At 44.0% G+C, this 16,608-nt stretch overlaps 1 protein-coding gene across 2 annotated transcripts; it reads left to right on the top strand.

The window, feature by feature from the left end:
* Positions 1-4,034: 4,034 nt before the first annotated feature.
* On the top strand, positions 4,035-15,975 carry LOC147027816 (homeobox protein OTX2-like). Of its 2 annotated transcripts, none has more exons than XM_085877437.1 (4): positions 4,035-4,502; positions 13,366-13,547; positions 13,721-13,872; positions 14,166-15,969. In XM_085877437.1, exons 1-4 carry the CDS (start codon positions 4,477-4,479, stop codon positions 14,808-14,810), a joined length of 1,005 nt encoding a protein of 334 aa, XP_085733563.1. In that variant the 5' UTR covers positions 4,035-4,476; the 3' UTR covers positions 14,811-15,969. The 2 variants fall into 2 exon arrangements, with proteins under 2 accessions (XP_085733563.1, XP_085733564.1); XM_085877438.1 differs by lacking the exon at positions 4,035-4,502 and adding an exon at positions 9,610-9,959 and having other exon boundaries at positions 14,166-15,975.
* The last annotated feature ends 633 nt before the right edge of the window (positions 15,976-16,608 follow it).

Genomic DNA, 16,608 nt, shown 5'->3' with positions numbered 1-16,608 from the left:
GTCTCGGGTCCTCTTCTCAGGTACCCGGGTCTAAAATTAACAAAAATTTGGAAACACCCATACCTTTATGGCATTTTGCTGCGTCTGCTCCTCAAGGCTCTCCAGGCCTGGGGTGCTTCTTTAGAAAGAATTTTGGCTCAATTCTGGCTTGGAGCCACTGCTGGATTCACAGAATTCCCATAATCTCCACTTCCGCCTTTCCAACAAGCTCTCTGCGGAACTCACATGGGGCCCCACACGAACCATCTTGGTGACCCCACCCTTGTGCCAATGTTTGTGGAGCACACCTTAAAAATTTGCCTGAGATCTTCCCCCCCCCTTTCTCCAGGGCTCTTGGGGACTATCCCAGGCCAAAATGCTACAGTTAGAACTATAGTATCTGAGAGTAGTACTCTCATATACTGGAGTTGGGAACAGGTACTACTTCAGTAGTTTGCAGAGAATAACTTACAGGAAAGGAATGCTATTTTGCCTGAGATTCAGCACATGCACTTTACACTGTCTTCTTTTAATCCTCTGAGGCCTCCTAAACATCCAGAGGGAGCATGACCTCCTCGATCCAACTCTGTCCTGGGGGGATTGCAAGCATACATGTTCTACCATGCAGCACCCCAGCTTGCTCATCAGCTCACTCTGAGCTGGAACCAGTTCTATACACTCAGTGGGGAACTACCCTGGTCCTACTCCCCAGGTGGAATTTCCTCATCTTCCTTCTCTTCTTCCATCCTACACACAGACACCACCATTCACCACACTTTTGCACACACATGTGCACTCAGGCACACACACACCCTACTGGGAGGATCCCCCATACAGTCTCCTGTTACACTTCATACGGATCGAAAATTAAAATCATAATCGTATTGAGAAATTTATGAAACCTCTCACCCACCCTGGAATGGATCAAAGCGGGGTTGTTCAGGTGGGAACCCAAAAATCACAATTATATTGAGATATTATCAAAGCAGCGAATGTTTCTGCCGAACCCATGATTGTGTTTACTTCCGGATCGGGCGCAGTTTCGGACGGATCGAAAGTCAAAATCATCATTGTATCGAGGTATTTATGAAACCTCTCACCCACCATAGGACACCAGCTGGGACCGCAACACTTTCCACAGAAGGTTGGAGGGGGCTAGCCCCAAAGCTGAAGGAGTTGTCTGGTGACGGACAGACGGACGGACAGATGGACGGACGGGCGTTCGGACGGACACTCCTGCTCCATAAAACATAATACAGATCGAACCCCTTAACTTGACGAGGCAGCAGGGCACAGATCGAGTACCATCACAGCACTTCCTGAACGACCTGTTTGTAACAATCACCAGTTAGGAGGTTTGCAGTCAGGATTTAGAAGTTTAACAAAAGAAGCAAACTGACCCTGTGACGTGACACTGACGTCATGCACATTAATTACGTCGACCCACCACCTCCAAACTAGGATGGCATCCGTGTGGCACTCCAGTCTTTGCGGACTGAGATTTAAAGCCTTTTATGGTGACGAATAAACCAAAGCGTGAATTCATAAGTGGCCATAAAGACCTGAGTGGCCATCGAAAACAAAATCTAATAGGCAGAGTCGATGCATTTGTTTTGCCAGAAGCACGTTTTTTTTTTTTTTTAAATCTAAAATTGCTCCTCGCTCTCTACTCCCACGACGAATCGAAAAAAATATCGATTTTCGTTGCATTCAAAAAGAACTCGGTTTTCTTTTCCTTTCGGTCCCAAATCTCCCCCAAAGTTATAAACACCACGAAGTTGCAGCACACGTCGAGATTTGGCAATTCAAAAAGGAAGGAATTATATTCACTTAATGCATAGATATAATACTTGTTGTTAAATTATCGCAGAGAGATCCGAACGCAGTGGTGAATGAAGAAAAAGTACGTGTAAAGTTTTTGCTGATGACGTCACAGACAACCAAAATTCGATACATTTTTTTTTTTCCTGGAGCACGTTAAAATACAAGTCTCGTTTTGACACAAACCTACGAGAAGCTTATCGAAGCCTTTGAGACAAAGTTCCACCCATCCCCCAGCGACCTTTCCTTTTGCGTGGATTTACTTTTTTTGTTGTTTTTTGTTTTTCATTCTCCCATATCCACGTACGTACATATTTATGCAAATCGATTACTTTTGGTCACTGCCTATCGATTAGCAACACAATTGCTTGTTTTTCGACACAAAGATTCGATCTGCATTTTGCTCGCAAAGTCAAAGCTTCCAAGTGCGCAACGGCGGGCGCACCGTGCAGGTCCCGAGGGCTCCTGATTACGGGACGCACGCATGCACGCACGTCACAATCATTCCATTGTTATTTATTTACCACCTTATCTCTTCTTCTTCTTCTTCTTCTTCTTCTTCTTCTTCTTCATTCAGCAATCGAGTAGTGACTTTGTGAGATGTTAACGTTTTACTGACAAATGAGTAATTGATGGGATTTTCAATCATTTTAATGCAAAAGAAACTTGAAAGCGAACCGGTTTTATTTGATTTCATTAGTCCCCCCCCCCCCGCCCTGAACATGTGTATTGTCGTTGTAACGTTTTATTAAATTTTACATTTTTCGTTTTGGCAACTCTAAACAATGTCCTGTTGATGAAAGTTTGTTTATATCAAGTAAATATTGATTATTTTTTTTTTCTTTCTCTTCTCTCTGTTTCACATATTTTCATTGCTTTCACACTTTCGTTTCAACTCTTCGTGTGTGTGTGTGTGTGTGTGTGTGTGTGTGTGTGTGTGTGTGTGTGTGTGTGTGTGTGTGTGTGTGTGTGTGTGTGTGTGTGTGTGTGTGTGTGTGTGTGTGTGTGTGTTTAATTCACCAAACTTTGAGATTGAGAGTAAACAGAGCAGAAAGTCGTTGTCACACGATCACATACACAACGACTAAACGATCGAATAGGAAGGTAAATCAGTCCTGGATGTAACTTGAAAATAATGTATACATTTGTTTCCAGGGCCGTTAACAACATTCCGTCGTCGTCAAGACTTTCTAGAACTTCTCGCAAAAGGTTTGGTGTGCGGGTGACTTCTCAAGCACTCGTTTTCACTTGAAATCGAGCCCATTGGAAAGGACGTCCCCGTATTTTTGTCATCCCGTACGTACAGCAACACCTACAAATGCCGCTAATTGATTGGACGATAATCGTAAATAATTGCAGGGACAGATGTGCGCAAATCATGCGGAACAGTCTTCGACTCGTTGAATATTTGCTCAGCAATACCGGCGGAAGAGGCGAATTCCCCGGTAATTATGGACCCAGGAGATCCGCATTTGAGCGTACCGACACGAAACGGTGGGGGAAATGAGGGGGGGAGGGGGAAATGAGGAGGGAGGGGAAATGAGGAGGGGGGACATGAGGGGTTGGGGAGGGGTGTTGAGGACCGGAAAGTCTCCTTTTGGAACCTCGCGGCGAAAAAACAGTCGCCCGATATCCTGGCGGGCGACGACTCTTGCGCAGCCCATCGGAATCGACTCGAAGCACCTGCAGACTCGATAAAAGTCAGGGGCGACTCGGTCGCTCGGCGCCGCGACCCCGCAACACCGCGTCTTTCCCCGATTCGAGGCGACAGCCTAGAGATTCCCCATAATTGCACGTCAGTTTGGATAAAGAATATAATCTGCTTCCCGCAAAACTGTTGCAGTGCGGAATTCAGCTCGAGGCTTTTAGCTACTCAACAATCAGCGATAAGAACATCCCCGCCGCTTTCGCGCCATTTCCGTCGCCACTTTCCGTCGCCACGTGCACACGACGGTCTCTTCCGCGGTCACTGTTGCTCCCAATAATTCGTGCGTGCACTTTCAATGCAAGGAGTCTTCCGCCCAAGTTGTGTGTGTATATATATATATATATATATATATACCCACTTGCAATGTTTGCTTTCGACGCGATCGCTGTTTATATGTTTATTTGTATTTGTTTTAATCCGCTAATAGATATTGCATCGCGCCGTCGTGTCCGCGGGGAAATGCGCTGCAACGCGGGATTAGATGCTGCAGATTAGAGCGCCGGATGGTCTGCAGCTCCAAAGGACGCAGTGTTCGCCCTGGTCCGGCCCCACTCGGATGACACGGGCTTAGCGGGCATCTCCCGCACTTAATTTGCAATCATGTAACCCTTTGAGCGTCGCGTCACGCCGAATCCGGGCGTCCTCGGCACCAAGACATCTGTTTATATTTGCAATCCCCGAAGCAAGCCCCATTACGAGGAGCCTTAATTAAACGGAGCGAGCGAGCGAGAGAGAGAGGAGAGGGAGAGGGAGAGGAGGCTCCGCGCGATCCACCGTCATTTCGGAGCAAGAGGAGCAGCGACTGGATAAGCGGCTTGAGAGTCCGAGTCCGAGTCCGAGTCCGAGACCGAGTCCGAGTCGGTGACGAGTCCCGTCCAGAGAAGGAAACTCCCTTCGTGCTGGAGGATCTGGGGGCACGCAGCACGGCCTCGATCTACGGTGACAAGGAAGATCCCTTCCTTGCATTAATGATCAGGAACGCGCTGGACGCTTGGTGAGTCTAAACGCACCCCTCCCCCCACGAACATCCACCACCACCACCATCCCACCACCACCACCACCACCACCACCACCACCCCTGTTACACCTTTCTCCCCACAACACGAGCTTGTGGGTTATTGAACCCGAAATCCTTCAACGTGAAGCAACAGCCCATTACAAGTTTGCGCTACGACCATCAGCACGGGTCGCGCCCGTATTGTAAAGTCGCCCAAGGAATGGCTCGTGTTTTAGAGCCTCGTCTAGATATCCGCAGCTTTCGCTCGTTCGATGAATTCCTAACAACTCACAAGCTTCGTCCAACCAAATCGCCGTCACCTCATTGCTACGAATCGCCCCCCCGTTGGCAATCCATGAAGGATCCCAAAGAACATCCCAAGGATCCCACGGCTCGTTCTTCTCCACCAGATTCGAACTTTACAAGCAACTCGATTTCTGTTGTAAAAGAGACTTCTTTAATCCTTGGGACTCTCGACGACGCGCACCTCTCGATGAACACGTTTCGCTTGGCGATTCATGTGATCATATATATATATATATATATATATATATATATATATATATATATATATATATATATATATATATATATATACCCAGAGGAAGGAAGACCTTTCCTCCTTTTTTGTGTTTTTTTATTTATTTATCCCGGGCCACGATCATCACCTGCTGTTGCCATTGCTAGAGCGAAGAGACGACTTTCGCGCCTGTTCCCAGTCCGTGGAACCCCCCCCTGTTGTACATCTCGCATTCGCACAAGCGGCGACCACAGCGTGCGTTTCATTCAACAACCACAACTTTCCTCCGAACACCAACTCGTACGGTCGTTCAATTCGAATCAGATGATTGAGTACACGTTATAACCCACCCCCACCCCCTTTCCCTCCTTCCCTGAAAATTTTTGGCGGATAAACCTCTCGGATATCGACGAAAGGCGCACAAATGAACAATTTGCCGTCTTTAACTTCACCTGTTGAAGTTACACTCACCTGTGCGATGTGGTACACTCGCGTTTCGCGGACTCGTCGGAGCTCGCTCGGATTCACATTAAGAGCACCGACACCAAAACGAGCTCATTCATCTTCGTGTACGATAAAACCAAACATCGTGTACAATTAAAAAGGTCGCGAAATTATCTCATCGATTATTTATTACTTAAATCACAGCACAACACAGTTCGTAAAAGTTTCACGAAATATTTCATCAGGAAAGTGAAAATCATTTTATTCCCTGTACTCCCCCCCCTCCCCCCTCGACCACAAGTTGAAACTCGTGTAAAACCAAACTTATTGCAGTTATTGTGTTCAACTAAGTATAACGTGTGAAACGTCTGTATTCATGATCAATAATATGGATGTGTCGTTGAGTTTATCGGTTTTATAATACAAGGTGTGTGTGTTTTCCTTCCCGAGTTTCATCACTTGTAGAAATTACTCGAAGGTTTTTGTTTTCTGCAAATCGATATTGGCTGGTCGTGAATTGTATAACATGAATGTGACCGAATGGTAAAATCTGCATCGCATTCGCTTGGTTTAAATTTTTTGCTTATTGCTACTGAGACTTGCAAACGACTGTGGGAACCTTTCTGCTCGATTATTGAAATCCCTCCCGCTTGTCCCCAAAACGCTTCTTTTTTTACTCCAAACGAATTGTGTTCACTGTTGATAATAGTCCTCGATGGTCACGGAGGGAAAGAATTGAAATAAAAATGCCATTTGGAGAGAGTGAGGAAAAGAGAGAGAAATGAGGAAGAGAGAGAGAGAGAGAGAGAGAGAGAGAGAGAGAGAGAGAGAGAGAGAGAGAGAGAGAGAGAGAGAGAGAGAGAGAGAGAGAGAGAGAGAGAGAGAGAGAGAGAGAGAGAGAGAGAGAGAGAGAGAGAGAGAGAGAGAGAGAGAGAGAGAGAGAGAGAGAGAGAGAGAGACAGAGAGAGAGAGAGAGAGACAGAGAGAGAGAGAGAGAGAGAGAGAGAGAGAGCCATAGAGAGACATAGAGATGAGGAAGAGAGGGAAAGTAAGAGATATAGAGATGAGGAAGAGTAAGAGATATAGAGATGAGGAAGAGAGGAGAGTAAGAGATACAGAGATGAGGAAGAGAGGGAGAGTAAGAGATACAGAGATGAGGGAGAGTAAGAGATACAGAGATGAGGGAGAGTAAGAGATACAGAGATGAGGAAGAGAGGGAGAGTAAGAGATACAGAGATGAGGAAGAGAGGGAAAGTAAGAGATACAGAGATGAGGGAGAGTAAGAGATACAGAGATGAGGAAGAGAGGGAGAGTAAGAGATACAGAGATGAGGAAGAGAGGGAGAGTAAGAGATGAGGGAGAGTAAGAGATACAGAGATGAGGGAGAGTAAGAGATACAGAGATGAGGGAGATAGGGAGAGTAAGAGATACAGAGATGAGGAAGAGAGGGAGAGTAAGAGATACAGACATGAGGAAGATAGGGAGAGTAAGAGATGTAGATATGAGGAAGAGAGGGAGAGTAAGAGATACAGAGATGAGGAAGAGAGGGAGAGTAAGAGATAGAGATGAGGGAGAGTAAGAGATACAGAGATGAGGGAGATGAGGGAGAGTAAGAGATACAGAGATGAGGGAGAGTAAGAGATACAGAGATGAGGGAGATAGGGAGAGTAAGAGATACAGAGATGAGGAAGATAGGGAGAGTAAGAGATGTAGATATGAGGAAGAGAGGGAGAGTAAGAGATACAGAGATGAGGAAGAGAGGGAGAGTAAGAGATAGAGATGAGGGAGAGTAAGAGATACAGAGATGAGGGAGATAGGGAGAGTAAGAGATACAGAGATGAGGGAGAGTAAGAGATACAGAGATGAGGGAGAGTAAGAGATACAGAGATGAGGGAGATAGGGAGAGTAAGAGATACAGAGATGAGGGAGAGTAAGAGATACAGAGATGAGGGAGAGTAAGAGATACAGAGATGAGGGAGAGTAAGAGATACAGAGATGAGGGAGATAGGGAGAGTAAGAGATACAGAGATGAGGAAGAGAGGGAGAGTAAGAGATACAGAGATGAGGAAGATAGGGAGAGTAAGAGATACAGAGATGAGGGAGAGTAAGAGATACAGAGATGAGGGAGAGTAAGAGATACAGAGATGAGTGAGATAGGGAGAGTATGTGACACAGAGATGAGGAAGAGAGGGAGAGTAAGAGATACAGAGATGAGGAAGAGAGGGAGAGTAAGAGATACAGAGATGAGGGAGAGTAACAGATAGAGATGAGCAAGAGAGTGATAGTGAGAGATATAGAGATGTGGAAGAGAGTGATAGTGAGAGATATAGAGATGAGGAAGAGAGTGAGAGATATTGAGATGAGGAAGAGAGATATAGTGAGTGATTTTGAGATGAGGAAGAGAGATAGTGAGTGAGAAAGAGAGAAAGATTGAGGTGAGATATATATATATATATATATATATATATATATATATATATATATATATATATATATATATATATATATATATATATATATATATATATATACAACCGGTAGGCGGCAATGGGTCGCCGAGCATGGAAACTATAAGATATAGAGCAAAATGGATGTCATATAGCGGATAGAGAATCACCTTAAGATTATGCATATCAAATCTCATCAAGTTACATCCACTGATAACTACTCGGTATCCATTTGAATGAAAAGTACCGAAAATGCGGTTTGAAATCGGAAATCCCCAAAGTTCGAGGGGTGCTGTGGGTGAACAAAGATGTAAATCGAAAATCCGGCTCGATCGTTTGTGCACAATGTATTCCAGACGATTAGTGTGAATTTTCATGACCATCCGACCATAACCCGAGGAGGAGTAGCATTTGGCGCGAAGGCACCTCCAGCTCTCGCATATGATCGATTTTTGCACTAATTGAACTTTGACCCTGATCTAAGTGAAATCAGTCAATATGTCCTGAGGCAAAGTTGTAGTACTCATTGAGTACCATGAACCTGCAAAGTTTCATTCGTATCGATGCACTCACCAGGTCGCTAGGGGGCCTTCAATTTTCGCACATACCCTAATTGTAGGGGGCGCTGCGGGTAAAGTATTCCATATATCACAAAAACTGGAATATATTTGATAGAGCATCACCTGGAGATCTGGATCTGGCACCTGGAGTGCCAAATTTCATAACCCTACGTGGGATAATGGCTTTCGGAATTGATTTCGCGTGAATGGTACCGATTTTGAAGGTTTTTCGGTTGTTGCTCGGGAACCAAAGCGTCCCGATCAACCATAATAATTTCCAAAGCACGAGGTCATAAGATGTAACTACCACCCGAGTTTGGTCGAAATCGGCCCCCATTTACTACCAATTATGCTGATGACAAACGAACAAACATCCAAGCAAACAGACAGAATTGCTGACAATAAGAGTCACTTATTTCAGCGACCCAACAATAAGGGTCACCTATTTCAGCGACCCAATAGGGAGATGGGAGAGAGAGAGAGAGAGAGAGAGAGAGAGAGAGAGAGAGAGAGAGAGAGAGAGAGAGAGAGAGAGAGAGAGAGAGAGAGAGAGAGAGAGAGAGAGAGAGAGAGAGAGAGAGAGAGAGAGAGAGAGAGAGAGAGAGAGAGAGAGAGAGAGAGAGAGAGAGAGAGAGAGAGAGAGAGAGAGAGAGAGAGAGAGAGAGAGAGAGAGAGAGAGAGAGAGAGAGAGAGAGAGAGAGAGAGAGAGAGAGAGAGAGAGAGAGAGAGAGAGAGAGAGAGAGAGAGAGAGAGAGAGAGAGAGAGAGAGAGAGAGAGAGAGAGAGAGAGAGAGAGAGAGAGATCTTGAGAGAGAGAGAGAGAGAGAGAGACAGAGACAGAGACAGAGAGAGCCGTCGCAATGTTCTCTGGGAATGTCATTCCAACATGTGGAAAACTTTCCACGATGTAAATATGAACTTTACCTTCAAACGATACATTCCAATTTGAATCCTTTATCAAGTCCAAATGTGTTTGTAACTTTCCATGAAAATGGTGAATATGTCGAACAGAAGATGTATCCCCTCGGTGTATCCCTAACGATGCGCGTGCATCGTGCTGGGAGTGAACCGACTGTTCATCCCGACGCGCCTCGCTCGGCGTTCCGGGAGGGTCGGCGTGCTCGAGTCACCGCCTCATCCCATTGGTCAAGGCCCCGGTGACGCGCCACACCAGGTAGAGAGGCGCGGGGGGCTCCGTCGCCGCCATCAATCTTAATCAGTTCCCAGTTCGTCGGCGCTCCGTTCGCCCCCGTTCGTACGGGCAGCCTGTTTGGAAAAAAAATAAATAAATAAACAAATTTTTTGATTCCCATCGCGTCCAGAATCGACACAGCGGGAATTCGGATTTACTCGACATTCCGAGGAGTGTGTGACTAATCTTTATTCGGTGTATATCCATATTTACACACACACTTTATATTGAAATTTCCTCTAAAACTGCTTGGAGAAGAAAACCCTTCACACCGCGTGGATCCATAACTCCGGTGAGTGTCCACGAGACTGAGACGAAGGGGAACTGTGTTTATTTTCTTATTCCCGCCGCGATCTCAGTTCCCGGGATACTTTTTGGGATTCCCGTCCGAGTTTCGGCTCGTGGTTCGTGGTTCGCGGTTCGTTGTCGGGCTGCAGCGCGTGTTTGTGTGGTTTTCGTGTTTGTGTGGTTTTCATGGTTGTGTGATGTTCGTGTTGTTTTCATGTTTGTTTGTTTGTGTGGTTTTCATGTTGTTTGTGTGGTTTTCGTGGTTGTGTGATGTTCGTGTTGTTTTCATGTTTGTCTTGTTTGTGTGGTTTTCATGTTGTTTGTGTGGTTTTCGTGGTTTTCATGTTTGTGTGGTTTCCGTGGTTTTCATGTTTGTGTGATATTCGTGTTGTTTGTGTGGTTTTCATGTTGTTTGTGTGGTTTTCGTGGTTTTCATGGTTGTGTGATGTTCGTGTTGTTTGTGTTGTTTGTGTGGTTTTTATGTTGTTTGTGTGGCTTTCATGTTGTTTGTGTGGTTTTCGTGGTTTTCATGGTTGTGTGGTTTTCATGTTGTTTGTGTGGTTTTCATGTTGTTTGTGTGGTTTTCGTGGTTGATGTTCGTGTTGTTTGTGTGGTTTTTATGTTTGTGTTTGTGTGGTTTTCATGTCGTTTTCGTGGTTGTGTGATGTTTGTGTTGTTTATGTGTGGTTTTCATGTTGTTTGTGTGGTTTTCGTGTGGTTTTCATGTTGTTTGTGTGGTTTTCGTGTTGGTCGTTTGGTTTTCATGTTGTTTGTGTGGTTTTTCGTGGTTGTGTGATGTTTGTGTGGTTTTCGTGGTTGTGCACCGCCGTGCGCTCGTCGAGACGCCCGCCGCTCGGTGCTGTGAGAGTGTGAGTGAGTGAGTGAGTGAGTGAGTGAGTGAGTGAGAGTGAGAGAGAGAGCAGATTGGCCCATTGTGTTGAAACTTCTTCTCTTTTTGTTTCGTAATTGAGGTGCCCGTGCGCCCACGGACGGTAATTGCAGAGTTCGGGTGTTTTTTTTTTATCCCAATACTTCTCGACTCGTTTCACCTCCCGTGGAATCACAGGTGTGCGTGCGAGTCGCGCGCAGCTTCGGAACAGGTCGCGCGCGATTTGCTAAGTTTGCGCCGACGGGGCACTGCGCACGGGCACGTATGGCACTTTGCACGGCATCGTGTGATGTGGCAAGGAGGTCGGCACGGCAATGTGGACACGACGATCCGCAAGGCACCCCCTGTACACGTAACCGCGCAGCATACATTTTCAGCAAAGTTTCGAATCGGAGTCGAAAGATGTTTTTGGGAATTTGAGAAGGGGTTGGGGGGTAGGGAGAGACGGAGGAGGGGGAGGGGTGGGGGAGATGAACACCAATTAATCACACCAGTGTGTTAATTTGTAAGGTGGACGCATTTCCCGCAGGCTGGACGTGTGCTGTGCTCGCGGTTAATCAGAACAATGAGCAAATTATCGTTTAATCACCGTTTGCTCGGGGGTTGGGGGGTTGGGGGAACTTCATCCCAACGGATTACCTGTTGTATATCATACAAGAAGTGTTAAAACGAAATTGTCCAACATGCGTTTTTGTGCATCACGGCGATGTTAGAACACTTTTAACACGCATCTCACCTGGTTCCCTTTCTGATTCACACCGCTTTCATGCCAATTAACCAAAAAAAAAACAAAGAAGAAAATGACGTGTTCAGGCTACTTATTAACTCAACAATATTGAACTTAATTTACATGAATCGACATTAAAATTAAAATAAAAAGAGCTAAACCATCATTTGTGTAACAATAACTACGATTAACCTTCGGTCGCATTTTCACTGATTTTTTTGGGGGGTTTTTTTGGAAACTTAAGAGTTTATCTAAAATGTGTCATTCTCCAGAATTGCGCATAAATCGTTCCTTTGTCCACAAACTCGTACAAACTCTTGCTGAAAAAAAAAACTACACAAAGTACCTCCACCAATAGTATATATATATATATATATATATATATATATATATATATATATATATATATATATATATATATATATATATATATATATATAAAATCACACAGACAGTACTTGGTCGCAAACTATCAGTGTAACTAAGTCATCAATTGTACAACAAGAAACCGGCTCAAAGAAGAGACCTTCCTCATCAGAAACTGAAGACAAACTACTTAGAAGAAGTTCACTTCGACCACACACATTTGAGTTTAGTACGTTTCTGGGAAAAAAAATTCACCTTTTGGAAAAAAAAACAAAGAAACACCAATTCACACGAAATTTGATCTGTATCATCCGTGGGTATATGTAAAGTTTATCACAAAGCCTGTAATGTCATACATTTTGGGAAAATATTTTTGTTTTTTAGCTCGCCTGTTCGAAGAGCAGAGAGCTTTCGCAATACCCCCGGCGTGAGCGTGTGCGTGAAAATGTTAAAGTTTTTGGTGCAAGTTATTTCCTTTATAATGTTTTTATCTACCACACTATTTTTTACTGATTACAATATACAAATATATATATATTGCTTTAAAATCATTTGGATCAGACTTCACTGCAATGCTTTATAAAAAATATTATTGGACTAGTCTTTTAAAAACGATAAATGTATTAACAGGCGAGCATTGGGTGGCTTTGACACCAACTCTCTGGTTAATGTTTGCAGCAACTCCACAAAACCTTCTGGGATAAACAATTCCTTTCACTTCTTTGCATTGTGATGCAAAAGGTGCTCATATATATATATATATATATATATATATATATATATATATATATATATATATATATATATATATATATATATATAGATATATATATATATATATATTTTTTTTTTTTTCATTGCAAGACTCGTATATTAATTATTTTATGGTCATTCCTCGACCTGGTGTGTCGTGATGATTAAATCAAACAGTTTTTCACAAACGTGTGTGTTCTCCAGATACTGTTAAGCATTAACTTTGTGATTGCTTTAGTTACAATGGCCTAACCTGTTTTGATGATCACTCGAAACGAAACAATTGGTGGAAAAGGATATCAAATGTTGATTACAATCGATTGCTGATAAATCGTTTATCTTTGAAAGTAAAATGGAAATGCTAAACCGAATTCACCTTGTTGTTGTTATAATGCAAGTTAAACTTCAAACGGAAAATTTCTGATTTGGAGGTATGGCTTTCCTCAAAAATAAATAAGTGTGCATGAGTGTGCATACATCCAAGTGTGTGTGCGTGTGTTTATATATATATGTATATATATATATATATATATATATATATATATATATATATATATATATATATATATATATATATATATATATATATATATATATATATTTATTTTGCTTTTGCCCAGAGGGGCGGATGAGTTCTTGGGTTTGACGATCATGCACCGCCCTGTCCTTCTGAAGGAAGTTGGCGGTGAGACGAGTCGACGGCTTTCCCTCGGCGCACGTCCAGACGCGGAACCCTTGCTGGCCGCGGGCTACTAGCATGATGTCGTATCTCAAGCAGTCTCCCTACGCCATGAACGGCTTGGGTCTCACCTCTCCCGGCATGGACCTGCTCCATCACCCTGGCGTTGGATACCCAGGTAACCGAGGAGAAATTCACAGAACAAGCAATCTTTTGAACACGCATGACAAAATTTTCCTGGACAGGTTTTGTAAACTCTGGTGATGGGCGAGTCATTTGGTTCTCAATGGAATGGAATTGGGTTCACTGTTCCAGGATGCCGAGTGTTCTATGCCCCTATCATATATGCAGCTCCAAACCGCAAGCAGCGCCGAGAGAGGACGACGTTCACTCGGGCACAGCTGGACGTGCTGGAGTCTCTATTTGCCAAGACACGTTACCCAGATATCTTCATGCGGGAGGAGGTTGCGCTCAAGATCAACCTGCCTGAGTCCCGCGTGCAGGTGAGAGTGCCCAAGTTGCAATTAACCACATACTCACCTAAACCACCCAATTCCTGAGGATTTTTTTGTACATTTTGCATGGTTTATCCTGACCTTTTCAAAAGTTTAGCCATTACTACATTGATGGTTACCCTGTTACTTAGATTGGATAAAATGTACATGAAAATGCACGTATTTTTGTCCATAATGCAGAATGTCTCACAAATACATCATGTCTTGTTTTTATTACAAGTGTAGCTTCTTTTTATTTCAAACATACAATCGAAAGAAGTTAACCGTGTGATGTACGGCAGGTTTGGTTCAAGAACCGACGGGCCAAATGCAGACAGCAGCAGCAAAATGGTGGGCAGGGGAAGGCACGTGTGGCAAAGAAGAAAACCAGTGGGGGAAGCGGGACTCCAACCCGCGATGGTAGCTCTGACAGCACACCCAGCAGTCAGTACACGCCACCAGCATCCTCCACAGCCTCAGCGGTCTCCTCAACTAGTTTACCCGTTTCTATCTGGAGTCCCGCCATCTCCCCGATGGTGGATCATCTGTCAACTACCGCAGCTTCTTGCATGCAACGTTCTTCGGCATATGCCATGGGTTACACGCAAGCCTCCAATTACGCGCAGGGTTACTCAAGTTCTGGTTCCTACTTTGGCGGCGTGGAACACTGCGGTTCATATTTACCATCCATGCACTCTCAGCTGCCCAGTGCCGGAGCTGCCCTCAACCCAATGGGTTCTTCGATGCCTCCAGGACACATCAACCAGGCGACTTCACATGGTGCTGGCATCGCTACTCCAGGCTATGCCTCGAGTAGTCTAGGCTTCGGTTCACCAGATTGCCTGGATTACAAGGAGCAGGCGGCACCCTGGAAGTTCGGCTTCAATGCAGCGGATTGCCTGGATTACAAGGACCAGCCCGCCTCGTGGAAGTTCCAGGTTTTGTGATAGTAGTCGCTTTATTATTTGTGTGGGAGAAAAAATACACAGAAACAAATGTGAAGGATCGGACCCGGGAAAGGGGGGAGCGACACGTGCGCAGGGTCGCACTGGGTGAGACCACCCCGAGATTTCGTTCGATTTCCTTTTAGACCGTAGACCGTGAAAGATTGTGACCCATAAGTGACAATCCGTTTGTGTTCGCTTCACTAGCTGTATTTCACACAAATCTCGAGCGTACACCCTTAACCGAATTCGCACGTTTATATTTTCCATTCATAGGGGTTTATCTCTCGGGTGTGTGGGAGCACAATTTAGTGTACACAACTTGTTGTGCACGTTTTGGTGTACATGACTTGATTGTGTACCTGATTTGTGTGCCAAAATTGGTGTGCATGACTTGGTGGACAAAATGTTGTGCACAAATTGGTCTGCATGTGACGCGAGGTTTGGTATCAGGTTCGGGGCGAGATGAAAGTCTTCCGCGAAGTTTATTCGTGTTTATGAAAATAATTTATTTTATTCCTGTTATACGCTGGCCTTTGACCCATCCCTCCTTCCTCAACTCCCTCATATTCTCCTAATAGCTAGTTGTACAATACACATTGGGTCAAAATGTTTAGTTTTTGAAATTATTATTTTGAATGTTTCTTAATGTATTCATGGATTTTGTTTTCCCAAAATGCTGCAGTGCTCAGCGATTGTACAGAAGTGTTATTTCGATGAGACAAATGTAATAAAAAGTAGAAGTTTGATATCGGTTATAAATGTCAATATAAAATGAGAGCAAGGCGGTCATGAAGCCTGTACTATAATGTGTCTTAAGATATAAAACATTCGCAATACCGAAGAACAATTTTTGCCAAAACGCCATTTTGATAAGATTTATTTCCCATCACATGTCTCACGGGTTACACTGCCAATTGTTTGTGAGCTTTACCTGCTATAAATACCATGGACGAATGATAAGTATCGAGCTGCATTTGCTTCCAAACTTGCCCTCATACCCAAATGATCTATAATAACTGCTTGTTCATCACTCTTTACCTTCCCCAAACCCACCAATACTTTACACTCTTCCTCCTTACCACAACAATCGCATCAGTTTTTAATCAGAAGTTTTACTTGTTTACTTCTCAGGATTCTGCATAAACTTTGCAATAAACAACTGGAAAAAAAATACTGTTGCAACTTCAAACAAAGTGAGGAGTGAGGGATAAACTTTTTTACTTGATGACTTGTTTAAAATCATGTTTATCTCAGGTCGGCACATCTATAGGAGAGCAAGGCATAAAGTGCGAGCATCGTACATCCATGCTTTGACTTCCGTACCATTATCGCCGCACATGTACAAAGTTGTGGACACACAAGCGCCGCTGTGAATGAATGATGTACTAACAGTGTGCTGTACACATGCACCCTCTTCCACCTTGTCCGTCCCATCGCATACCCACGCGCACCCCTGCCGAGTACATGCGAAAGTGGTTCAAGCACAGAAAAAGAGATTTTCTTTAAAGTAGGTCACATCCCGTTTCTTCCAATTAATTTAGAAAATGCTCCAATCCGCTTTGCAGACATCTCCCGCCTCTTTCTCGCCTGCTAATCCAAATTGAACAGCATTTGAAAGCGGCTACACCACCCGTTATTACTGAATGCATTCCCGTCTACACGGCATGTACACACACAGAGTGGTACATCAGCAAGAATTGGTGTAATCAGTGAACATGTCCTTTTCCAGGAATTTTGGTTCCATAAAAACACAATTATGAAATGGTTTAAAAATACGGCCACTGTTATTCCTACTACC

The sequence above is a fragment of the Eptatretus burgeri genome, chromosome 4 (genome assembly GCF_056783735.1).
Source record: "Eptatretus burgeri isolate ZD-2024b chromosome 4, Ebu_testis_v1, whole genome shotgun sequence".
NCBI lineage: Eukaryota > Metazoa > Chordata > Myxini > Myxiniformes > Myxinidae > Eptatretus > Eptatretus burgeri.
The sequence above is the reverse complement of the archived record's forward strand: the minus strand, read 5'-3'. Positions and strand labels throughout refer to the sequence as shown.